The sequence below is a fragment of the Pieris rapae genome, chromosome 5 (genome assembly GCF_905147795.1).
Source record: "Pieris rapae chromosome 5, ilPieRapa1.1, whole genome shotgun sequence".
NCBI classification, from domain to species: domain Eukaryota; kingdom Metazoa; phylum Arthropoda; class Insecta; order Lepidoptera; family Pieridae; genus Pieris; species Pieris rapae.
Genome location: NC_059513.1, coordinates 3960397 through 3984635, shown reverse-complemented (window position 1 = coordinate 3984635; position 24239 = coordinate 3960397). Strand labels below are relative to the sequence as shown.

The following is a 24239-nucleotide window of genomic DNA, read 5'->3' as shown; positions in this document are numbered from 1 at the left end:
AGTGTATAAAATTTAAAAATAATATAGTTTACAAAATAGAACTAGAGTATCATAACAAAGACTATACTATTTCACACACTGTTTTGTTTCAAGTAATTATTCAGATATCCTTGCTTAATGGAATTAAGCCGACTTTAATTTTGCTGTTACTACATACAAATATACCACCCACTACGGATCAAGATCATTCCCACGATTCACTCTCATCTCACACAAGCCTTGTTAGTCTTCCAATAAAATTATGAAGATTTACTGTACATTTATTCTTTGCCATCATGGAGAAACAAAACTCTACTTCAAGTTCCATTCTTTAAGTTATTTGTTAGTGAACAGCGTTTACAATTCTTGCCCACAAAAATAAGAGAATTACAAAAATGCCACAAAGATCAAAAGGATTGATACTAATTAAACGCACTAGCGTAATATGAATAGTGTACGGTAAATTTAATTATGACACACGGGATTCAACCTTAGCGAAATTTTTCGCTTCTAAATCTTACATTAAGGCACGCAAGTCACTATAAAGTGCAAGCTTGATCAAATGAAATTGCAATAAGTCTATATTTGTCACGGCATGTGTCAAAATTGAATAATTTTGCGAACTTATATACTGAAATATGTTAGGCTAAATATGAGTATTTGTCAAAAACGTATTAGATTTTAATATTCGAGAGCAAGACATCTGACTAAGCCTTGACTTGAACTTTATTACCCTGAAATCAAATCTCCGATTCAGAGTCCACACTATCAGTGTGCCTTCCTTACGTTGAAAGCGTATTGGATTTCTATTAGTGTGAGGATTTTTAAGTTTATTTGACTTGTGTTAAATATATTATGTTACTTATTGGTGTGGGTCTGGAACTATCCACACTAGTCGGTAACATCTTTGTTTCTATGCTAATAAGTACTAATATAGGAACTTTTACACACAACATATTAAATTAGTAGTGAAGCTATGTTATTATTAATAACATTCAAAATCTTATTACTCTCAACCGATTTACGTATTACGAAACGTTTAGATGTATCAAAGGATCGTCTTGACTTTTAGTTTTAAATAGTTGACACTTGACAGATTTTCTCTGGATTTTAGTGATCACATGTTCATGTTGTTCAAGTAATTGTATCCCTCTAAAACATATTTATTACAATCTCACATGGTGAATAGTAAATATGCCGAAATTAATAAAGCATCTTGTAGTTGATACAACAGCTTTCATCAAAGCTGAAGATCTTCAGAAAATAGCGGAAAATGTCTACACAGTCCAAGAAGTAGTTGATGAAATCACAAACGATCGACAACGTAGAAAACTTGTAGTTTTACCGTACGATTTAAAAGTTAAAGACGTGTTTACCGAAAACATCAAATTCATGACAGAGTTCTCTAAGAAAACTGGTGATTATACAAGCCTTTCAGCAACTGATATAAAAATAATGGCCCTTACTTATCAAATGGAGAAAGAAATCAGTGGTATTGAGCATTTAAAAACAGAGCCTACAATGCAAAAAACTATAAAAATAACGGGTATATCTGGGCTTACACAAGACACTGACAAGAAGGATGAGATCAAAAATAATGATGAAACTTTACAGGATATGACTAAAGTATCAGAAGAGCACAATGTATCTTCTAAAATCAAATGCAAAGAGGATGATGAAGACAGTAAATTTGCTCATGAAATAGTGGAACAAATAAAAAACATGGAGTTGACAGATGACAAAGAGGCAGAAAACATTATAGTGAAGGTAATTTTTAAATTACTTATGAATTTTACAATAATTTAAAATGTGTTTTTTAAATTTTTTCTATTATAGTTTTTATATGTTCTAGGTTGAAGAAAGTAAGCCAGATGAATCAGAGTTTACAAGTGAAGATGATGATGATGGCAGTGAATGGATTACACCTAGTAATTTAAAAGAAAAGAAAAAAGAGATGGACCTTGGTGAATTTGAAGAAAAGAATGTTGATGTAGCCTGCATAACATCAGACTTTGCTATGCAAAATGTGCTGAAACAAATTGGATTAAACGTCACAGCAGTAGATGGTAGAATAATTAGACATCTACGTACTTATATTTTCCGCTGTACAACTTGCTTTAAAACAACTAGTGTTATGACCAAATTATTTTGTCCAAAATGTGGACATGCTACATTAAGGAAAGTAGCTGTTAGTGTTGATGAAAAAGGAAACCAACACATACACATTAATGGAAGAAAGCCCTTATCAGGTAGAGGCAAGCGGTTCAGTTTACCAACTCCCAAAGGTGGTCAGCACTTTCAATATCCTATATTAACTGAGGACCAGCACATACATAAAAGATTTGCTACAAAACTAGCTAGAAATAAAACAAATGCATTAGATCCTGATTATCTTGCAGGGTTTTCCCCGTTTGCTATGAAGGATGTTAATTCAAAGTCTGCTGTATTAGGAGTAAGAGCAGACAAGCAAGACTTAAAGTATTGGATGAAAAATTATTCTAAGGATAAGAAGAAATAAGATGTGAAATTGATTAAATTTTTAATGATATTTTATGTATCAAAACCCATTAAAAAATATATTATAAAGTTTATTTTTACCTTTGCACATTTTGTTTACTTTTAATATTATATTACTTAACTTGCCAGCTTAGAATCAATAAATTTAAAGACTGAATCCATGGATGCATAAGATGTCATTTCATGTTGTGGATGACCTGAAGAAAGCGGAAAAGTTATAAATTTATTAAACATAAGGTAAGATATGAAAGCGGAAATACCTGCTGATAATCTAGTGATTTCAAATTCCGGGGTCTTCATTGGTGTATCCAGGGGTGATGTATTTGATATCCAATTAATTGAAACCTGAACATATTTAATAATGTGAAATTTACTACACAGCCAGAAAATTCTGAATATTTATTGGATCCTTGGTCCAAAAATAGGAAGGAAGGACTACAATAAGATATATTATATCTGAATCAAGGAAAAGCATTCTGTTAAGAAATAACTATTAAGTATTTAAACTTATAATGAGTAATTAGATCATGAGCATCATGTTAGTGTTGTGTATAAATAAATAAAAGGAAATATCTTACTTTTCTTAATGAGTCTGGAATTATTGCTTCTGAAAATGAATGAACTGAATCTGTCATAGCTACTGCCTTAACTCGATTCTCAAAGTCATTCTTAAACTTTTGAGCTAGCATTACTGTAAGAAGTCCACCATAACTATGAGCTACTACTACAATATTTTCAGCTTTTGTGCCTGAAATATATGTTTTCCAGACATACTGTGCATGTTCTTCACTAGTGTTACTTTGTGGAATATTTTTATTTCTTCTATAATTCTCATTGGGATTCATGATAAGAATGCCAAAATTACGTTTAATGCCCATTTGGATGTATGGAATCTGTGTTCCCATTTCTAAATTATTATTGATGACAAGTCTGTAAAATAGAAATTGCATACACATATAGATCTCACAATACTTATAGATAAACACATTTTCATTATTTGATAAGATACTAACTTGAGACTGTAATGTTATATATATATTACTTAGCAGAATAACTTGTTCTCAAGCACATAACTTTGAGTATAAACTAGACTTTTATTAACCATAATAGTGTATGTGATGCAACAATAGATATATTTATATTTTGGAAAAATAATGTGAGTATAAAAATTGTAAAAATATAAAACATTTAGACAACTTTTTTTTTATGGTATAGTCAACTCTTAGATTAGAAAGTATTTAAAGATTGAAGAATTTATCTATGAACATTATAGTACACCTACATTGACCTAATAGAAGAAGGTCTAAGGGGAGTTGTGGTTACTCGTGTATACCTGATAATAGAAAATTTGACAATCCAATACTGGACATGGTAAAGAAAAAACTTACGATCTTGCCCACTGGCCAGCTCGAACGGCACCACTACCTTGAATTAATACCATAAGAGTTTTCTGTGAATCATAACCCCTTGAAGCAAACACAAAAGTTCCAGTTTCACCAGCATCTATAGGCACTGGTAATCTTAATAGATTGACTTTCTTTTCTAATAATTGATATATGTATTCTGTCACAGCTGCTCCAAGTTTCTCATAGTGCTCCTGGCATTCTTTTTGATCAGTACTGATTTTGTACTGAAATGGTTCATTTGTTAAAATTCCATCAACGCCGATTTTCCTTAATTCGCCTTCTGTAATAACATATTAATTAGAAATTATACGGAGGAACTAAGGTTTTCTGCTTATATACTCACCGGTATTAAAATCATAGCCCAATTCGTGCATGGTTTTTTGTACATCCATTTCTTTGGCTGTATTAATAGTTCTGTAAGGTTTTCCAGTTTTTATGTTTTTCAGAAGTTTTTTTAACATAGATGAAGATTTTGGTATCTTACTGCTTTCCCTTTAGCTTTAGACGACAAACAAAACAAAGAAACTGTGTTTTTAACGTTAAATTATGTAGAGTACCTACTGAGCAAAGTAGAAGACACAAAAGCCCACTAGGCACTACATACTATGACAACAAAATACAAACATCTATATTATATATCTTCTATATATTAATAATTTAGGAGTATATTTAAAGTGATAAACTTTGTAAATTTTTTTTACCCTGGGCCTCAAAGGGTCTATTTCACAAAGTCTTTATTTACACAACATTAAAAGCATTTAGATGGAGAGAGCTTTTCGCGCGTTTTGGTGCGAGAAATCGTACGCGACTATCGCCAGCAATATTCGCATTTCACCATAGCGGGCATAGCATTATAATTTATCGTATCAAAATGTTTACATACAGGAAAGAAATAAGAACTAATTTCTCGCCTACGATTATGTCATACGAGAATCGCCAGGAATTTATCGTTAGGCGATAATTTCGTGAGTCCGTCTACACATCGACATATTAGCAAGAATCTTACTTACGAGAATCTCGAATAGTATAAACACATTACATTTTTATATGTTCATGCCTTTATCGTTATGGCTCATTTAGATGGGGGAAGTTTCTTAAGTCTAATAGAACCAAATTATTGCCTACGAATATTGTCGCCAAAGAGGAAGAGCGAGACGTGTCAAATTAAATTTTATTTATTCATTTTAGATGCGACTTAAGGCATGCTTATGAATGTCAAAAATTCTTGAATAATCGTACATTCGAGACTCGATCTCATAAGTAAAAATCTGTTTACTAAAATGTCGATGTGTAAACAGACGTAGGAAATTATCGCCCACCGATAAATCCCTCCCTATTCTCGTATGACTTAATCGTACACGAGAATTTAGTTCTTGCCCGTATGTAAACAATTTAATACGATAATGCTTAATGCTATGATAATTTCGTATGCGACAGTTGCGAACGATTACGTAACGTTAGTGCACGAAACTCCCATCTAAATGGGCCTTATAGATGAAAATGTGACGGGGCAATATCGAATTATTTTCTAAAATCGTTAATATTAATGTCAATTCGTCAAAACCGACATCTGGCTTAAGTGAAAAAATACCTTTATTTAACAGAGATCTAAATGCTAATGTATGAAGTTTTGTAAGTTTTTGTGAGAAAATGAATAAATATTATTTTGTATATTTCAATCTTACCCCAACAGATACCCAACAGTAGGTACTCAAACTTTTGCCATCTTAGTTTTAAGCAATCCACGAACCCCGATGTTGTTCGTTACAAATTTCGGACGTACTGTTACTGAATAAAACAATTGCAATTATTAAATAATTAGGTAAACTCGATATACATTAACCAATAATTAATAAATATTTTTTAGGTATTAATATTACCAATGTCTGATTAGGATATATATCTTTTTATTTCATTGCAATTAAAATATAATTAAATATCCCTCTGAAACACTCCTATCTCGTAATTAAAATTACATTACACGGGGTACGATTAAATCACATTTTACGAAAAACTCCCTTCGCAGAAATTATGACACCGCGCACTCTGGGCGGCTAACTTTAACGGCTGATCGTTGAGTGCGGCATGTCTCGAGAAGCGGCCAGCACTTTTTTGGCATGATAATCCGTGATGTCTTAGTTTGTCGACAACACTGCCATAGGGACATATATAAGCAGCGCAGACCGGTACCCTAAGCCACAGACAGGATTGCGATTCGGAGTGTTTTAGGTTCAAGAAATGTTCCTAGTATTTGACGAAGGGTACGAAGCTATTCACATTATCCCGGCTCCGGCATTTTTACCGAGCGTTTTGTCACTACGGCCAGGTTCCCACTACGCCGGAAATTTTCACTGGAAACTTGAAGAGGCAATTTTTATAATTAATTTAAAAATAAACATAATTTAGGGAAAATTTATTCAATTTAATAAGTTAAAGGTATTACTAATAATGTAAAAAAGTATATAAAACTTAAAAATACAATAAATCAACACTTTTTTTTTTCAATTATTATATTCTAATCATTATACCAATCTAAGAAAAGAAGAGTAAAAGACATGACAAGTAAGAAGAATAATATATACACTCGTAATCCAGCATTTCTTTGTATTGCCTGCTTAATTTGATCATTTGCATCTTTCATTGTTTCCGTAGTTCCTACTACAGTATTGGCAATGCGATCAATATCCTGCTCTTGTTGTAAAACCTGGAGTTACAAAACAATTTAGCACATAATTTAACATAAATAAAAAGTTTTATCTAGACATTATTTTAGTTTGGTTTCCAAACAAATGTCATTAATTTCTGACCACAAATTGATATAGATCAAAAAATCATAATCATGATAATGATTTTTTTCAATTTAATCTATAAATATAAAACATTTAACATAAGTCATATAACTTGTTTTATAGTTCTTAAGGTATTCATAAATAGGTAAATAATAAATTATAGTGTTAAATATTTTTCTTTTCAGTTGGAAAGTGTTTTCATGTGAAATTATATAAACAACAAATTCTACAGGATAACTTAGTTAATACATTGAAGTATACCTTTTCAGTAAATATTTCTTGCAACTCAGCTATATGTAAGACTTTGCTTTCAATTTGTCTCACTTCTTCTGTCAAACTGTTTAGTTCATTAAGGAGTTGGACATTTTCAGATTCAAACATTTGCAACTCTTCAGCACTTAATTCACCTTCATCAGATAAAACTGCTATTTCATTCTCTGATAGCTCAAGTTTTGTTTTTGAACTGTCTATTTCTTCAAAATCAATTTCATTCTCTTTTTCAGCTTCTACAATAAAAGGGTTCGGTATGGAAGTTGTTTTCTGTGTTACTTCTAAACGTGAGAGTTTTCGCATATCTAAGGCTCGCTTTACACGAAAAGCCTTCAATTCACTGTGTATTTTACAGACAGCTTTTAAATAACTATCTATAAGATCAATGACTGCATCCATGTACTCCCGCATCTGCTGTGATACACCTAATTTGCGGTTATCACTCCTGAATTCTTTAATAAGGTGCGAACATGTATTGATGATTCTTTGAGCACCTGTGTCTATTTGATCACGTTCATACTCCGTCATTTCAGTCCCCGATATGTCATTTAAGTAATTTAGATACCTCTCTCTATGTTCTAACAAGAAATCTCTTAGTCTTGTTATTTGAGAAGTAATGTCTTTTGCAGTTAACATAAAACCATTTTTATTAGATTTTTGCCGCAAAATGGCTTTCTTCTCTTCTGGAGTCGGACTTAAAATACCAAAAGTCTTATTTCGAGTTTTTACTGTTTTTATACATGCTTTAAATAAGGGTGTTATATCCATTTTCACCTATTAATTATTTTTATAAATTCGTCGAAAGTCCTCACAAAATACAACAAGACAACAAATTATAAAAAGCACAGATTCTGATTTCTGGTTGTAGAACACAGACAACAGTAATATTTCGTAATTAAATTAACAGAATAAAGAAAAGCAAAATTATCGGTATTTGATTAGTTTGGCTAATGAAAGCCGGAAATTGAAAAACAGCGAAATCAAAGGCAAATATTATGCTGAAATTCAAACCAGAATCCCCAGTAAACCATGGTTTTTTAAAGTTGTTGACAGTAATATTTTGACTGAGTGTGGAGAAGATATTGGTGACCGCGACCATATTTTCTTTTCTTGTTCCCAATATGACCGCATCTCCTTTCTGAATTTCTTACAATTACTACATGTTCAGTTTCCGACAAAAATCTTTTGCTTTATCCTTTATTGCATTATAATGTATTTTTCATAATCAATAATAATATTAAGATTTAAAATTTATGTAAATATTATGTTTTAACTAGCTTATCCCTTTTTCTCGCGTTTACTTTCCCTAGTTATTAAACTTGAAACTGGCACAAAGTTATAAAATTGAAATTAAAAAAAAAAGTGGACTTCGCGGTAAATTATTAAATATGGAATTTCTGAAATTAGCAGTTAAAATTCAAAAGAATATGCAGCTTAAATGTTTTACAATATATGTACATTTTTTCTTATTATTCTATTTACCAATTCGATTTAGGGTCCTTCAAGAAAAGAGCGTACCGATTCTTAAAAGGCCAGCAGCGCGCTTGCGAGCCTTCTGGCAGTGCGAGTGTCCATAGGCGGCAGTGTCACTTAACATCAGGTGAGACTCCTGTTACATAAAAAAAATCTTATATCGTAGCTACCTTCAGTGCCAACGATCGGAACCCGGCACGGGTAAAGGCTCTTTCAGCGTTTTCTAACTTAATCTGGCTATCTTTCTCCATTCACTTCCTGCTGCCGCTTCTATGCATCTATTTTTAGGGCGCCCTCATCTCCTACTTACCCTTGGTCCTTTAAAGTAATACAGTATGTGTGAGTAGGTTACATATAAGTGTCCTAGACAAGTTTCTTTAGATTAATGGTGAAATTGCTATTTTAAGAGTTCTTTCATGTAACTGGCTTTCTGTTAAGGTATACCTACTGCAGTGTTTGTAACAACCGCGTAGTTTGTCATTATTTTCATTTTACGACCTACTTTTTCACTTTCTTCGTTTAAGGTAATTATGATCTAATATAGGTCTACTTTGTTTCACCGAATAAAACAAAATCGTCCGCGAATCAGAGGTGTGTTTAAATGGACGTAGTTAACTCTTATCTCTCCCGACTGCCAGTTGAAGATTTTGAAAAGTTGTTGTAGGTATCATTATGAACAGCTTCGGTGAAAGGGGCTCGTTGTCTCTACTAATTCGTATATCGACAACTCTTCTCTAGTTTGACTTGACTTATGCTATCCTCGTAGTTGTATTTCAGTACTGTTACATAGTTCTTGTTTATGTGGCATTTATAAAGGGCTTCCCAAATAGCCTCGTGATATATTTTGACAATCGCGTAGGGCCATACCTACTTCTTGCTGCTCGCGAACAAGTGTCTGAAAATTGAAAAGTTTATGCAGTGGTTACTGAGGGAAAACTATAACAACGCAAACTCCTACAGGAATATGGCCTAATCAGACCTAAGCTCGTAATCATTCATATAGAAAGAGCATATGATAACCCTACCCTCCTAAGGTAGGATGTCCCATCAATCTAAGAAGATTGGTTGACAGGTATCAAATGAACGGGTATAGGTAAAATTAACTGACAGGACTAATATAATCTACTCCGGGTTGGGAGATCATGATAACAGGCAAACAGCGATAGACATGCCAGTGTAACAATGCAATGCAATCTGCAGTGACTTCCATCTTCTACCACAACTGTCGCGGAATGACCCTTCCGAACAATCAGTAATGATCTTTTTTTCCTTAACCTCTTCCTTTCCTTATCTTAGTTGGCTGATCCTCGAAAGGAAACACCCTCTGAGCTGATTGTCATTTCGGGTAAGTAGCAATAAATCCAGCATTCAAAATCAATGACGATGTCAAATACAGTATTTAAGTCACCATCATAATAATTTTGGATGTTGGTTAAAGTATGGGGAACCCATCTGGTAAAAAGCTTCCTGATGGCTAAATGTTCGTGATATATTTTTTGAACACATACCAACCACCGAACCAAGTCCACGTTTAAACGTTAAACCAATTGTAAATAGTGCCACGAGATTAGGCTCCATTAAGAAATGCTACTCGCTGCCTATCATAGCTTTGTTGTTGTGTAAGCTCACAACGAAAGTCTTACATAAACCATTGACCGAAAAAGAAAAAGCATACGCCCAGCAAAATACAGGTAACGAGAAAGCTGACAAATTATCTAAGGAAGCGGCTTAAAATTCAAAAAGGCTTTTCTCTCGCTCATTCTTGGGATGATAAAAGGGCAGAAAATTTAAGAGTGGCGTGTAAGATACGGCTCCTCAAATATGTCGGCACCCTCGTTGTCCTACAAGAATATTATGTCTATATCACATCAGAGGGCGTCCCGACTCAAATATTTATTTATTTATTCGGAAACCAAACAGAAACATCCTTATAATAAAAACAAAGTCAAAAATAAAACACAATACAAACACACTGGATGCATCCACAACAGGTTACACTTATACATATTAATAAATATTAACGGCATGGAGGATTCTCCGTGTATTTACACGGATTTAAGTTGAGTGTACGTATACTTGTAATGGATGGCCAAAAATATCAAAACTCTAGGGACGATGTGGATTGCAGATAAATGTTGTTAGTTTGAAATACCCGAAAACTCTTTTTAAATTTGATATTTTATTGGAATTAATCTGGCCGAATATTATTGGTAAGAAATTTAAAATTTGAATGACTGCGAAATCACTCATGTTAGCAATTCCTCATAATTTTACAATTAAGGCTTACCATACCCTGGATTTTAACAGGATTAACCGTCAAGATGATGACGCGCCAACTACAGTCAAAGTTCTTGTTTGTTAATGGGGGTTTTAACGCCAACTATTGTTAGGTATCTGTGGTCGCGATTGTTTAATTGACATTTGGCATAAAGGTTAAATCACGAAGTCTTAATATTTATATTTTAGTTTTAGACTTTGTCAAGTTTTGATGAGGAATGAGGATTATTAATTGCTTTTAAAAATAAACATTTAGCTGAACTTGTATAATATTTGATTTCTTTGCTTTAATAAGGCTGTAAAAGTTACTTTCTGAGCAATGACTTCGTCAGCTATAGTATCAAAAAATCATGTACATTCAATTCCTCTTTATATTTTGGATGACATTTGCAGGTAAATTACTAAATTGAAAATCTTCATAAAAATATACACTACCACAGTTTTTTTTATTTGTAATTATAGTCGCAATAAATTAACTAACATGTATTGCCTTAGTCGTTTCATCATAAATTTACCAAAAGAAGAGCGTGCTGACATGGTGAGATTATGTTTCCAAATTGAATTAGCTCACTGGTTCTATTTGGACAATTATTGTACAAATGATGCTGCAAATCCTTGTGGTATTACGCAATTCGCAGCACATATTTTCCAGGTAATTAAATATATTTGACTTTGTAATAATACTGAATCTGTTCTACCTAGTTATATACTCAATCTAATGTTTTATTTTGGTTGAAGCATGTTCCTTTTCTACAAGAACATAACAGCCGCATGGATGAAATACTGGACACCTGGAGGCAATATAAACAAAGTGTACCAACATATGGGGCTATCATATTAGATTCTGATTTGTCACATGTGCTTTTGGTACAATCATATTGGACTAAAGCTTCGTGGGGCTTTCCAAAAGGCAAAGTAAATGAGGATGAAGAGCCATGGACTTGTGCTGCTAGAGAAGTAATTAAATTTGTAATTTTTTATAGATTTGATCCCATGAGACCCTGTCCTAACTTTTATATAAAAGTTGTATGATATTAGAAATAAAATTAGCTTGCCTGTGTGATCTTAGGCTTTGGTTGAAGTCTGTACTGAATTTAATCAAAGTTATCTAATAGTTTATATTAACAGAAATAGTCAAATAAATTGTAACCCCAATGCTTATTTTCAGGTCTTAGAAGAGACAGGGTTTAACATTAGCAATCTTATCAACAAACAGGACTACATAGAAACATCAATACATGATCAAATTGTCCGCCTTTATATTATTGGTTATGTATCTCGAGATACTAAATTTCAACCTCGAACACGAAATGAAATTAAAGCATGTGAGTGGTTTCCTATTGCTGATTTGCCTGCAAACAGAAAAGATATGACACCTAAAGTTAAAATGGGTGTAAGTCCTAATGCATTCTTTATGGTTCTACCATTTGTAAAACGCATCCGAAGGTGGGTTGCAGAGAGGAATCCTAAAGTGTTTTTTCGAAGAACTAGACATAAGTCAATGGGGGAAATTGAATCAAATAATAGCAAAAACAAAACAATTTCACAAGGTCTTCAAAATGAAATTCAAGAATATCAACAAAATGCTGGGCCACCCTGTATCAATGGACATAATGGTGTCCATAAGTTAAATGGAAACAAGAAAAATGGGAAAATGGCTAAGCGACAACTCTTCACTCCACAAAATGTGAATGGAACTCCATTCTCTCCAGTACAGAGTTTGAGCTCAAATACTGATGATGAAATTTACAATACATATTTTAATTTTATCTCTCCCTCTTGGAGCAATTTTAAGTTTGACAGAAGAGCAATTTTGGATTGTTTGACTTGAAAGAAATTACAATGTTATAGAGATCAACATCTCACTATTTTACACTATGCAATAAAATTGACAAAATTATTCAAATACATTAATGAATAAACTGAGATATATGAATGTAAAATCAAGATATTGTTTTATTACTAATAAAATCCTATATAAATTGTATTATGTTATGTTCAGGGTCCAAGTAGATACCAAATCTAGACATGTAATACTGCTGTCATTGACTCCTAATAGTTATTTAAATAATATAATGTGTATTTCATTATTTATATTAATATAACTGTAATCTTGCATGCATGCTGTTACATATACCTTTGAAGGTGCTGTAGTTAAGCTAGGTGCTGGCCCTACTAATTGTCTACTATTCATACTTTGATATCTCTTAAAAAGGATAAAGAACAGCATTTTTGATAAATTTACTTAATTAAAAAGATTTTTTATTTGAACCATTATATATTATGCTTAGCCTCTAAAGGTGAGTCCACATTTGTAGCATCTTGACGTATCACGATCAGTCGTATCGTAAGGTACTCTACAAATAGAATACCAATGCAATTAGTTACAAACAAAAAATAATCTATTATCAATTTTATTTACGAAAATCATAAAATACATAATCATAATAAATTATTTACAAATTCACCTAAAATATGTCTAGTACAAATGTTTAAACACACAATATGTTTCTTGAACAGCTTTTTTTTATTATTAAGAATTCTTACAGGGCACTCAATAAATTGCTTGCATTCTACATGAGCCAGTCTAGTTTCTCTACGCATTTTATGTTGATGATGATATATTTTATTCTACTGCTTTTTATATGTAACACAAATATGACTGCGAAATAATTCATATAATCACTATGCCAATCATACTTAAAAAAATTAACAGCATTAGGCCCTATAATATTGTTTTTTTATTTTGTGTGATATAATATTTCATGGAGTTACTACATGCAGCATTTATTTGTTAATTGAACCATTGTGAAGATAAGACATCTATTCAACACCCAGGTTTTGAGAAGAGAGAAAATTAAGAAGGAAATAGTATGAAACATTATTTAATATGTGATTTCATAATAGAGATTTTTCTATATCACAATAGGTTTACAATACTTAATGTTTATTATATCTTAATAATTCTGAAGATGAATATATTTCCATAACTTTTAAATTGTCTATTATCTATGATCTAAACCCTAGTTATCAAATTTACTTCCTACTTAATTAAATAGATTTGGTTTAACATAATACAAATTACATACATGGTTATCTTACATATTTTTTATATATAGACATAGAAACAAACTTATTCATACCGTGCTGTAGGATTTTTAACTCAAAAAAGATAGATTACGTTGCATCGCATCATTAACATAATACAGCCTACTACCAAAAGTTAAGCAAATTCTAACTGTATTCAATACTAGGAATAAAAATCTATTTTAAAATTTTGTTTAATGAATTGTATGATTTTTAATTAGATGTCTGCATGTATCTATTATACGAAATATAGTTTTGTCATAAAATTAGTCTATTAAACAATATCATTTTACCACGGCCTAAAGACCGTCGTCGTCCATGTCTAGCACCACAAACTGATACTTCAGTCAGTCCTCATTGGTGAATCTCGTACGAGTGTTGGTCTGCCTATACCTCCGGAACAGCACAAACGCAACACCAGAGAGGGCCAACACTATTGGTACTCCAAGGCCAATGGAAATAATGAGGATTACGAAGAAAGAAAATCCTTCTTCGGGCGGTGTGCCATAGCCCATTGTATAAGACCTGATAAAAAACTTGATTTTAGGATCATTAGGTAAAGTTTGTAATCAAGTATTTAGCAATATCTGGATTTTCTGAACGCTATATAAAAAAAAACAAAATACGATTATTTTGGAACATAAGATCATCATGGTATCACTTATTCCACGTCATTAAATTCGAACCTGTTGGCATCCTTACATATCGGCAAAGAATACAGAGGATGTTGGCCGAGAGAAAAAGCCTGCGTAAAAAACTCTCGGTACTCTTTAAAAAAAAAAGCAAATCATCAAACAATTCTACAATATTTAAAACAAATATAGCAAATTATTATTGTATACTACATATACAACACAAAAAAATTAAAAAAACTTTCACTTCGAGGTAGTCGGGTTTGAAAATTTGGAGAGAAAACGTTCGAACGAAATCGTTTCTTATGAACGCTTTCTTAACACCTTGACATATGATTGAGTTCTAGAGAAAACTTGTCGTACTTGATAATGCCTACGAAAGCGTCAACGTTTCTCGACATATATGTAAACAAGTCTCTCGCGATAAACTCAAAAGTTACTGCACGGAATTTATTGCGATTTACACCAATACGTGAGGAATGTTTAGGTATATAATTTATCAAGGTTTACGGATCGCGATTGTCAGTATAGTTAGGTATAAATTGTATAACGCTTAAGAAAGTCCTCATATTTCATTATTCAGGTTACGTATTATTTATTTAGAAAGATAGGTGATAAAGTCCTTTACCCCTAAATAATGAATGAGGCAGATTTTATTGAAGGATTAAATTTGGTCATTTAATTAATCATTTTACTTGTGATCAGTTATTACTTTCAACTCGACCAAAGTATTATTTCTCCTGAAATCAAACTCTGTATTTCCGATTATGTCAACTGAGTATATAGTTGCTCATCTACCTGATTATTGCTTGTGAATATCTACCGTATAATGTAAAATAGAACAGTATATATATATTTATAGATATGTTTGTATAAAATACAGCAGCAACGCTCCATCAGCGTATTTGAAACTAAATGGCTGTATAACACGATCAAATATAATTAATAGAGATAACTTACCAAGCAGTATAGTTATGTTGTTTGTAGTATCCATCCCCACTTTCACCGAACGAGACAAACATGTCTTGTACTAGAATCATCTGTTGGGACTCTTTGAAGAATATGCTTAGCGTGCTGTCACGCGGCATCATCGTTCTGAAATATGTACATAGGTTTTAACTACAATTTAAAAAAAATCTTATAAAAGGCCGACAACGCACTCGTGAGCCCTCTGGCATTGAGTGTCCATGGGCGGCGGTATCACTTAACATCAGGTGAGCCTCCTGCCCGTTTGCCCCGTTCTATAAAAAAAATATCAAAAAGTATTTACTTTATAAGTGATTTCTACTAAAAACAGAAATAGTACCAGTTACTAGATCTATGTTAAAAAAACCTTACAAAATTTTTAAAATTATCGAGGGTACAATCATAATTTACGGTTATACAAAAAAGCGTATTTTATAGCAAATACGACCCTTAAAAACTGTCTCCATAGTTATGGATTTTTTGGAGTTGAATCAAAACAGTTGTTTTGATTCAACCCATATACTGCTAAATTGTTGTAAACACCCTTGATGATAGTATAAAACGAAAATTTAAATTATGGGCCCTCTAATATATACTCGTGCATTCGTTCTTGGACAATAAATTTATATGATTAAAGTAAACACGGTCATAATTATAATATGGTCTATATAATGAATATTTAAAATTTTCTGAATATTCATTATAACAGGATGTAATTTAAATATTACTTGATGTCCTTACATATATAATATTATTGATACAGTAATTACCGGTTAAATTGAGATACGTGCGCAATGGTTGAACTGGCAACATTGCGTTTTGGCGACGTGTAGCTCACAGGGCGAAACTGTAGGTATCCACCTTCCTCATTGTCATAGAGCGATGGAGTTTTTATTTCTATAATCTGTAATGAAAATTTTTTATCTGCTTAAAACAAAATGCAAATAATAAATAGGATTATAATTTATTTAATGTATTAATACCGTAATAAATAAACAATAACAACAACAATAATTAAACATTCTGACTTCAATTATGCAAATGAAGTATATTGTTGTTTAAAGAAAAACACTTTTTAACGGATGAACCCGATGAAGTTATGTATTATGGTCACGGTGACCACGCACGCTGTTAAGCACGCGAAAGTCGGTTAAATTTAAAATTACTTTTAAATAATTATAAGTTTACAATAATACATAACTTCAATCCGTTAAAAAGTGTTTTTCTTTAAATGTGTAAAAGTTGTTGTTGATGTTAATAAAAGACAATATGTACTATATTGTTGTTATCATTTACTTAGCTAGAGCTGATTATAATATATAAGATTCATTTAAATTAGAAGCTAATGACAATAATTTTTGAACCTGTAACAAGTTAATTAATGGACAGCAGTATACAAATACATTTGTAATACAAAATATCTAGACTTACCTCAAAGACTCCAGGTGTATGTTCATCATCCAAACTTTTGCGCATTATATAGTGCATTGTATCAGTTGGGTTGTCTGTACTAGCTAAGACAAAGTGGAGCGCGTATCTCGAGGCATTGAATGAGGTTGTTAGGTTAACCAAGTTTACATCTATAAGTGTTGAGTTGGCTGTATGTATTAAGTGGGGCAGTTCCACCGCATAGTCTTTAAATGGTAGAAGATCCAGCTACAACATTTTATTCAATTTATTTTCTAATATCCCTATGTATTTGACTTTGTCACACATTATTATTCCATAAAATTAGATGTTAAAAATGTGATATTGATATATCTGTTCAGAATTTAATTCAATAATTTCAAATAAGTTAAACAAAATACCTTAATACTAATTACAGCATCATTTTTATTTCTGTTATGAATTTTTCCTGTCACATGCACCATAGCCTCACTGTTTGTCAATATACTCTCTTGAAGCTCCCACGAAATTCGGCTAAGACTGTATTCCCTTTGAGGATACTGAGGGTTTATGTACCCAGTGTCATGTATGTCATCATATTCATATAACTAGAAAAAATAAACAGAGAATATTGATAATAATACAGAAAATAATCTATTTATTTATTATATTATATTTATATATAATTTATTCAATTATATTTAACAAATGATTTTACTAGTACCTACCTTAGGTACAATGGAACCAATAAATATTTGGCATATTTCATCACAAAGCTAACAATAATTAAATGTTTTATTCATAATTATTAGTTTATTCAAAATTTAAACACAAAATACATTGATTTATATAATGTTCATTAATAGACAATGGAATAATTTATTTCTCCTTTCTATTATTTGATGAAAATAACATGCATATAGGCCAACAGCAACATTATCAGTATTTATGATTCAAACAACTGTATAAACACATATGGTTTATGATTCATTATGTATCAAGTTACATAGAATGTGTTATCTACAATATTGTTTAGTTTTAAATGGTTATAATATCAATATATGTATTAGAATATTTAATGCTACTTTATATAAATTTACAACAATAATCAAAAGATTCAGAGTATTTAATTTTTTAGCAAGATGTGCTAGCCTATGTTATTGTTAATAATTGACTAAGATATAACATGGAGATCTGCCATTAAGGGAAAATATTCTAATGCTTAAACATATGATTTACATACCAATGATTATGTTTTTGACAAACTAAACAGTCATGAGAACTGTACGCTGTACCTAATAATTTTAAAACTTACTTTGTCAATAGTGGCTGCAAAAGTATACCATGGCTTCTCAGTCCAATTAAAATATATGGGTTTATTTTCAACCCACTGAATATTTAATGATGTATTTAGGCTTCCAACAGAGAGCAACACAGTGGGCAGGTGCTTAGTAAAGTCCCAAATCTGATGTAAGACATCAGACTTTCCTTCACCACGTATATACACTAGAGTTGTAGTATTTGATGAACAACCTTGACATCCTGGATTTAAATGAGCTGATATCTGGAATAATAAAGCCAATAAAATTAGATTAGTTACTTAATAATTGAATATAAAAACGCTTAAAATTGTTTTAGATTTTTAATGAGTCAATGATGTGATATGAATTATAAAAGGTATAAAAAATTGGAAACAAAGGCAGTTTTGAGTTTTGACCTTCATAATTAGGTTTAGCAATAAATGTTGTTTACCTTTCTATCCAAGCCATTTGTTTGAGAAAAGAGGCAACTAATAAATAAAATTGCAGAAATAACTCTTATCAAAGAAGGGTACATTATATTTATTTATAACAGCAAAAGTAATTAATTTGCGTATTTTAACACGATCATAAAATCAATTTACACAATAAACAAGTCAGCGCGTGCGACACATGAGAATGCAATTATACGTAATACCTAAGAAATTGATATGCTTATCGTAATTGATAAATTGTTTTAAAGACTCAGTGTTGTGTCTAAATGTTTTATGATTTTAAACGCGGAAATGAAATTATGAAATACAACTATTTGTCTTGTGTGCTAATACGGTTTGACTGTTGACAGAACAATTGTGACATCAACTGTAAATTACTGCGATAGACTGTAATAGTATTTGATAGAGTATATTTGATAATCCTGTTTTAGATCAAAGCATATTATCTTATACAGCTTACTAGCTTAAACTGACGAATTTTTTTTTGGACATGAGACTACCCGCGCCACAATCCAGATATACTTGTATTTGTGCATTTAGGTAGTTGTGGGTGATATTTAATATTTAAGTTTTTAAACCGACTTGCGGTTGAATTAATGATTATTATATTTACTAGAATTACCGCTTCCCTTACGGCAATACTGACTGATTTCCGCCCTTAAGGAAAGGATCACAGGAAATATTAATACAATATAAAAAATCAATAATTTATTACTGCACAGATTCTTTTACAACATATTGTTTTTTGCGCGCCCCGTCGTCTTCACTACGTGGCGAATGTTCTCGTTTCTCCTGCTTTTTACTTTTCTTGTTTTGATTTTTAACCGCCTTCGACATCTTTTCTTCACCAACACTGTAAACACAAAAGCGTGATATTGATGCTACTGCAAGTAGACAATGAAGTACAAAATTTTCTGGTATAATCATTCCTTCTTTTATTATTAACTAACGGGCCTGACAGACTTCGTTCTGTCAAAAAGATTAAGAATGTGGCAGTTTGGCTCCTACCTACTTTATAGTCAGCGCAAAAAATCTCCAGAACCGCTACCCTGATGATAGGAAGCTGAGTTCCGCCCGGATGAAAAAAAATAAAGTATCTTCACTTCCACAAACATTTTATTTATTTACTTACATTGGCCACCCTTCTGTGACCCACTAAAAAACCCCGACTGGGATGTATAAAGGATTTCAAACTAATATGCGAACTTAGGGTTAAAACCTGATTGGAAAATAGTCTATTGGGCTATCCCTTTAGACTATTTTCTAGAAGAACCTAAGTGACAAATATTTAAAAATTGTGTGCCTCAAAGACATAACATTGAGATAGTCAGGTTATTAACCAAATGATCATTTAATATTAACTTTATTACACATAATAGCAGTAAAGTTTAGTTTGACTCTATATTTGAGGTAGAAAACGATTTTATGGAAAAAAGAAAAGGGCTGTTTTTAGGGATTCCCAGAATTTATTCGAATTATTCTCGCCGTAGGAATCATCCTTGGACTTAAAAAAAAAGAATTGGTAAAATAGGTAATTAATGATATGCGCTTATTTAATTTTTCAAATCATTTTTGTATTATAGATTTATAATGTAAAACATAAACGTTCCTTCATCGCCAGGTATCGTACCTAACATTGCCGGTTTGAAGTTATGTACTTTATCCATTAAGCCTTGAAATAAGGTGCGTGAGGTAAATAAAAAACCTTCAGTCACAAAAATAATCTCACACTTAACACTCGTATGTAAATGTATGTAATAAAAAAAACTAACGGTTGTTGTCACTTAATGCCCTTTTAACTGGATTAAATTATATCTAAATACAGCCAAATTAACATCGTGCAACGTCTATATGGTCTAAATAGATGGCAATAAATTAGATTAAAATTTAAAAAAATATATTTAAAATAATCAAATATCAAATTTGGATGTAATAAATAATAATAATATATGTGATTTTAACTTTTTTTGCTCATCACCTCACCTGTAGCTATTTATTACACAATATCTTAACAATAATTACAATATAAAAAAGCCAAAAACCGAATACACATTCATACAAACATAAATATACACACAGTTAACAATTATTATCTACTCATATAAAATAAAATATATAATAAATTATATGATGCATTGATCATTATAATAAATAAGGTAATTTGTGTTATCTCAGTCATGCAGTGTATACATTATTTTTTTTTATAAAATTTGTATTACCCTATACACCTATGAAAAACATTATCTCTTCAAAAATGATTATAATTTTTCAAAATGAGAACTTACTTTATAGAGGCTCTAGATCCAGGTCCCCAATATCTCGTAGGATTAAACTGGAATCGTAAAGCACCATTACGTCTACTTGATGGATTAGCATCAGTTCTCTCGGTTAAATCTACTGTGTTCTTTATATTTTGAGTTAAAATGTATTTGGCTGTTGTATCTGATTCCAATCTGCACAGAAATAAAGATTTATTTAAAATTTGTTGTAAATAAAAAAAAATTAGACAAGATTAATAAAATAGTACTTTTTAGTAATGGTTAAACACATTTTCAATAATTGTTTTTAATATACCTGATCTGTTTTAATATCAATTTTTAGATAAATTATTTCTATTTAAAATTTAAAAAAATATACACTTTTTATAGTGGTCATAACAATCAGTTGATATTTGAAAGGCGATATTTACTTAGATGCTTTAACAGGGTGAGTCTTCTCCCAAGTTCTGATAATGTCCCATATGAAGTGTGCGGGCGCATTAGTCTTTATTGATAATTTAGCTGCATGCGAAAATGAAACTTGGTATCCAGCATTTAGTATGGCAGACCTATAAAAAATACTTGTTCTTTAACTTTGATTTAAGTACTCATATTTTGAAATAAATACTAGAACTTAATAATTATTTTATAACAAATTTGTTACAAAACAATTCTTTTTTTTCTTTTCGAAGATGATTTGCCCCCAAAACAAACATAATGCTGAAAAAAAAAATTACCTCATTCTCAACATAGGCATGGTCTCCAAATGTACTCTCCCAAAAAGTTTATCCAAGATATAATATAAAGGTGTGTCCTGTAATTCCTCCTGCACCATAGACAATATGCCTTGAATCCTCTTAGCTGTACCAAACTTATGAGAGTTTTCTTCAACATGGTTTAGAACACGAGAAACAAAATCAACATTATGTATTGGTGCTGACCAGATGGGACCACCTAGCTGTAAAGAGTATTTTTGTCATAATTTTTAAATTATCTTATATTTGTCACTAGAAAACTCATACATGGTAACCCTCAATGCTATGGTTCTCAGACTCATGCATCAACACATTAACACAGATTCAAAGTAATAGGATACATTCTAGATAATAATAGTCATGTATAGGTTCAGGTACACACAATACTACATATTTACTCACATGATGTCTCTGATTGCAGTGAACACAGAATTCACCAACTGGAGGTACACTTGGCAGAAAACTCTTCATTTGATCTGGATTTTTTTCAGTTGGGTTTGGTTTAAAAGCACCCAGTGGTTGCAATGTTAAATGATCACAACCAACACACTGGTATACCATTGAAAGTTTGCTGTGAAAAGAGTTATATGTTGATACTAGTTTATGGGTGATTCAATTAAAATTTTTAACCAAGTACTATTGTCTATTCTTATTTATATGATATAAATATTATTGTTTGTGTAATTTATGTTAATATAAGTCACAATTATTGTTGAGTAGTTCATAAATAAAATATTTTATAATTACCTTGTGGTTTTCTTACAATGAAATGCACCAGAGTAGATTTTGACAAATACTCTTATATAAAAATCAGCTGATATGCTCAGTATAGGTTCTATAAACCTACTGTATCTGTTTGCATGGTGCTCTATACTTTGAAGTAATATCCTTAAAGCCTGGAAATATTATATTTAAAATAAATGTAGAATTCCACTCCTTGGTTGTATTTATTCATCAATACTAGCTCTCCTGATTAATGATATAGATGTTTGCATGAAGGCGTATTATACAAATAGAAAATTGTATTTACTTTATAGTATTTTCTCCATTTGTGTACGATAACTTACTTAATTACAATATAAATGTATAATTTACCATTTCATGACAACACTTGGTTTTTAGACTAATAGCACCATATTTAACATAGCATGTTTCTGGCGAGTTTCCAGCCAAGACAGCCATATCTGTTGCAGTCACAAGTAATAACCCACCATCTTGTACACTCTGTACAGCTGAATCTAAAAATATGGAAGGGCACCCATATGGATCCAGATCAATTGCTGTAAATCTTTTTGAATGATGTTTGTGTTTGTACATAAGCATGCTGAAAATTTATAATATAATATTGTTAGTGGTTAGTACTTGAAACTTTTTAGTTTAGATTTATAGTATAGATTTGTCAAATATATAAGCTGTGTTATTTTATTACTTTTCTTAGTTGTCATCATCAAAACAATAAAAAATATCAGAAAGTAATTTACTGACTAGATTCATAGAAAGTTTGGATCAAAAATTAATCAAAAACTATTAAAAATTGTTTACTTCTTACCAAGCATCATCATGACTTGTTTCAATAATATTATCTACACTGTTATACACAACGTTGTCCTTTATAGTCTCTACAGCTTGCTCTGACAAATCATTTGCTATGATCTTAGTGACATTAGATACCTCTTTTGCATATCTGATGCTTCGGAGACCTGTAGCTGATAATGCTTCTAGAATTGTAACTGGAATCTAAAGAAAATATATGAATTAAAAAAAAGTGGGTTAATGCAATAATCTCTTAAGGAAGAATGTAATTAATCCAAAGATTATATTCATGTTAACATGTTGATTTTTAAAGAAAATTTTATTTTTATTTCATACTGAATTGAAACAAGCATTTATCATCAATCTTGTAATATAAGTTAACACCTTATTTACACATACATCATTACTGTCTTCATACTCTATTCCCTCAGTTTTAAGTTTTCCACACTTATTAAAAGCTTTTTCTTTTCTATAATCGTTTATAAAAACGGATAGCACGGCTATACTCAAGTCTCTGTTAAACTCCTGAACTGGGTTATAAAAGACCTTTTCAGAAGAAACGCGTATTTCTGCTTGGCCTTCAATTATACTTTGTTTTCCTATAATATTTGATGTCTCCATTTTCATAATCCTCTGTAATCAAATAGTAAATAAGCAGATAGTAAACATCCCATTGTTTTAGGGTTACTTTATTGTTCAGCATTAGTAACCTTAACGTAACCCTCAAAATATCGAAAGGAGTTTATGCATTTAAAAAACATTATTTGTTTAACATTATCACTTACTATTTCTTAAAATACTTTTAAAGTTTAATCATAGTTTTCAACATGAAAATAATAACATCATAGAACAAAACCTTTTTTTTGGAGTTTATGGCCTGGTTACTGGTATCTAGGCCTTTAGGCCAAATCCTATGAAATCATTATTGAATAGCACAGATATGAGATATCCACAACTCCACAGAGAATAGACATCTACGATCTAACTAATCCAATCTCACAGATACAGCAGTAACAAATAGGAGCACTAACCTTAAGCCGGGTCCACATTTGTATCATTTCGGTGTATCGTATCCTTGTTGCGTGGCTTCGGCGCGTATCATGATCGCTAGTTTGGACGCAACATGATACTCGTTAATGATACACGCCGTGTCTGATA

General features: G+C 31.4%; 6 protein-coding genes across 13 annotated transcripts; 2 read left to right on the top strand and 4 right to left on the bottom strand.

Moving 5' to 3' along the window:
* The first annotated feature begins 1057 nt into the window (after nucleotides 1–1057).
* On the top strand, nucleotides 1058–2584 carry LOC111003252 (RNA-binding protein NOB1). 2 transcript variants are annotated; one of them, XM_045628332.1, is made up of 3 exons: nucleotides 1058–1746; nucleotides 1832–2045; nucleotides 2379–2584. In XM_045628332.1, the coding sequence occupies exons 1-3, from the start codon at nucleotides 1174–1176 to the stop codon at nucleotides 2495–2497; spliced, it is 906 nt and encodes a 301-aa protein (XP_045484288.1). In that variant the 5' UTR covers nucleotides 1058–1173; the 3' UTR covers nucleotides 2498–2584. The 2 variants fall into 2 exon arrangements, with proteins under 2 accessions (XP_045484288.1, XP_022129352.2); XM_022273660.2 differs by having other exon boundaries at nucleotides 1832–2584.
* On the bottom strand, nucleotides 2533–5698 carry LOC111003253 (FAM172 family protein homolog CG10038). Of its 5 annotated transcripts, none has more exons than XM_045628336.1 (5): nucleotides 5588–5698; nucleotides 4246–4316; nucleotides 3885–4182; nucleotides 3075–3426; nucleotides 2533–2841 (listed from the first exon to the last, which is right to left on the bottom strand). In XM_045628336.1, the coding sequence occupies exons 2-5, from the start codon at nucleotides 4292–4294 to the stop codon at nucleotides 2614–2616; spliced, it is 927 nt and encodes a 308-aa protein (XP_045484292.1). In that variant the 5' UTR covers nucleotides 4295–4316; nucleotides 5588–5698; the 3' UTR covers nucleotides 2533–2613. The 5 variants fall into 5 exon arrangements, with proteins under 5 accessions (XP_045484292.1, XP_045484290.1, XP_045484291.1 ...); XM_045628334.1 differs by lacking the exon at nucleotides 5588–5698 and adding an exon at nucleotides 4913–4954; XM_045628335.1 differs by lacking the exon at nucleotides 5588–5698 and adding an exon at nucleotides 4604–4886.
* Nucleotides 5699–6380: 682 nt separating this feature from the next.
* Nucleotides 6381–7817, bottom strand: LOC111003277 (syntaxin-18). The gene is made up of 2 exons (XM_022273700.2): nucleotides 6953–7817; nucleotides 6381–6606 (listed from the first exon to the last, which is right to left on the bottom strand). The coding sequence occupies exons 1-2, from the start codon at nucleotides 7727–7729 to the stop codon at nucleotides 6418–6420; spliced, it is 966 nt and encodes a 321-aa protein (XP_022129392.2). The 5' UTR covers nucleotides 7730–7817; the 3' UTR covers nucleotides 6381–6417.
* Nucleotides 7818–10881: 3064 nt separating this feature from the next.
* On the top strand, nucleotides 10882–12658 carry LOC111003278 (m7GpppN-mRNA hydrolase). Its single transcript, XM_022273701.2, has 4 exons — nucleotides 10882–11104; nucleotides 11207–11363; nucleotides 11450–11668; nucleotides 11880–12658. The coding sequence occupies exons 1-4, from the start codon at nucleotides 11031–11033 to the stop codon at nucleotides 12540–12542; spliced, it is 1113 nt and encodes a 370-aa protein (XP_022129393.1). The 5' UTR covers nucleotides 10882–11030; the 3' UTR covers nucleotides 12543–12658.
* A 451-nt stretch (nucleotides 12659–13109) lies between these two features.
* LOC111003254 (glycosylated lysosomal membrane protein B) lies at nucleotides 13110–18856 on the bottom strand. Its single transcript, XM_022273667.2, has 7 exons — nucleotides 18535–18856; nucleotides 18098–18346; nucleotides 17205–17390; nucleotides 16828–17052; nucleotides 16167–16300; nucleotides 15391–15525; nucleotides 13110–14323 (listed from the first exon to the last, which is right to left on the bottom strand). Exons 1-7 carry the CDS (start codon nucleotides 18616–18618, stop codon nucleotides 14146–14148), a joined length of 1191 nt encoding a protein of 396 aa, XP_022129359.2. The 5' UTR covers nucleotides 18619–18856; the 3' UTR covers nucleotides 13110–14145.
* Nucleotides 18857–19230: 374 nt separating this feature from the next.
* LOC111003273 (probable tRNA (guanine(26)-N(2))-dimethyltransferase) lies at nucleotides 19231–23997 on the bottom strand. 3 transcript variants are annotated; one of them, XM_022273696.2, is made up of 10 exons: nucleotides 23867–23997; nucleotides 23466–23714; nucleotides 23098–23285; nucleotides 22644–22872; nucleotides 22296–22444; nucleotides 21951–22119; nucleotides 21531–21751; nucleotides 21225–21362; nucleotides 20821–20988; nucleotides 19231–19388 (listed from the first exon to the last, which is right to left on the bottom strand). In XM_022273696.2, the coding sequence occupies exons 2-10, from the start codon at nucleotides 23706–23708 to the stop codon at nucleotides 19247–19249; spliced, it is 1647 nt and encodes a 548-aa protein (XP_022129388.2). In that variant the 5' UTR covers nucleotides 23709–23714; nucleotides 23867–23997; the 3' UTR covers nucleotides 19231–19246. The 3 variants fall into 3 exon arrangements, with proteins under 3 accessions (XP_022129388.2, XP_022129386.2, XP_022129387.2); XM_022273694.2 differs by having other exon boundaries at nucleotides 23792–23899; XM_022273695.2 differs by having other exon boundaries at nucleotides 23481–23714; nucleotides 23792–23896.
* Between the last annotated feature and the right edge of the window lie 242 nt (nucleotides 23998–24239).

Excerpts from the sequence above, each read along its gene's own strand:
- LOC111003252 (XM_022273660.2), top strand. The coding sequence starts at position 1,174 with ATGCCGAAATTAATAAAGCATCTTGTAGTTGATACAACAGCTTTCATC. Across the intron at positions 1,747-1,831 it reads CAGAAAACATTATAGTGAAG|GTTGAAGAAAGTAAGCCAGA; the intron begins GTAATTTTTAAA and ends TATATGTTCTAG.
- LOC111003278 (XM_022273701.2), top strand. The coding sequence starts at position 11,031 with ATGACTTCGTCAGCTATAGTATCAAAAAATCATGTACATTCAATTCCT. Across the intron at positions 11,364-11,449 it reads TCGCAGCACATATTTTCCAG|CATGTTCCTTTTCTACAAGA; the intron begins GTAATTAAATAT and ends TTTTGGTTGAAG. Across the intron at positions 11,669-11,879 it reads GGACTTGTGCTGCTAGAGAA|GTCTTAGAAGAGACAGGGTT; the intron begins GTAATTAAATTT and ends GCTTATTTTCAG.
- LOC111003253 (XM_045628333.1), bottom strand. The coding sequence starts at position 4,363 with ATGTTAAAAAAACTTCTGAAAAACATAAAAACTGGAAAACCTTACAGA. Across the intron at positions 4,183-4,245 it reads GGGCTATGATTTTAATACCG|AAGGCGAATTAAGGAAAATC; the intron begins GTGAGTATATAA and ends ATGTTATTACAG. Across the intron at positions 3,427-3,884 it reads GCTGGCCAGTGGGCAAGATC|ACTTGTCATCAATAATAATT; the intron begins GTAAGTTTTTTC and ends TCTATTTTACAG.
- LOC111003277 (XM_022273700.2), bottom strand. The coding sequence starts at position 7,729 with ATGGATATAACACCCTTATTTAAAGCATGTATAAAAACAGTAAAAACT. Across the intron at positions 6,607-6,952 it reads AAGAAATATTTACTGAAAAG|GTTTTACAACAAGAGCAGGA; the intron begins GTATACTTCAAT and ends TTGTAACTCCAG.
- LOC111003254 (XM_022273667.2), bottom strand. The coding sequence starts at position 18,618 with ATGTACCCTTCTTTGATAAGAGTTATTTCTGCAATTTTATTTATTAGT. Across the intron at positions 17,053-17,204 it reads ATGCTGTAATTAGTATTAAG|CTGGATCTTCTACCATTTAA; the intron begins GTATTTTGTTTA and ends AAAATGTTGTAG. Across the intron at positions 14,324-15,390 it reads CAACATAACTATACTGCTTG|GTCTTATACAATGGGCTATG; the intron begins GTAAGTTATCTC and ends GTTTTTTATCAG.
- LOC111003273 (XM_022273694.2), bottom strand. The coding sequence starts at position 23,842 with ATGTTTTTTAAATGCATAAACTCCTTTCGATATTTTGAGGGTTACGTT. Across the intron at positions 23,286-23,465 it reads ATGATGTATGTGTAAATAAG|ATTCCAGTTACAATTCTAGA; the intron begins GTGTTAACTTAT and ends TATTTTCTTTAG. Across the intron at positions 21,363-21,530 it reads ATGCCTATGTTGAGAATGAG|GTCTGCCATACTAAATGCTG; the intron begins GTAATTTTTTTT and ends TATTTTTTATAG.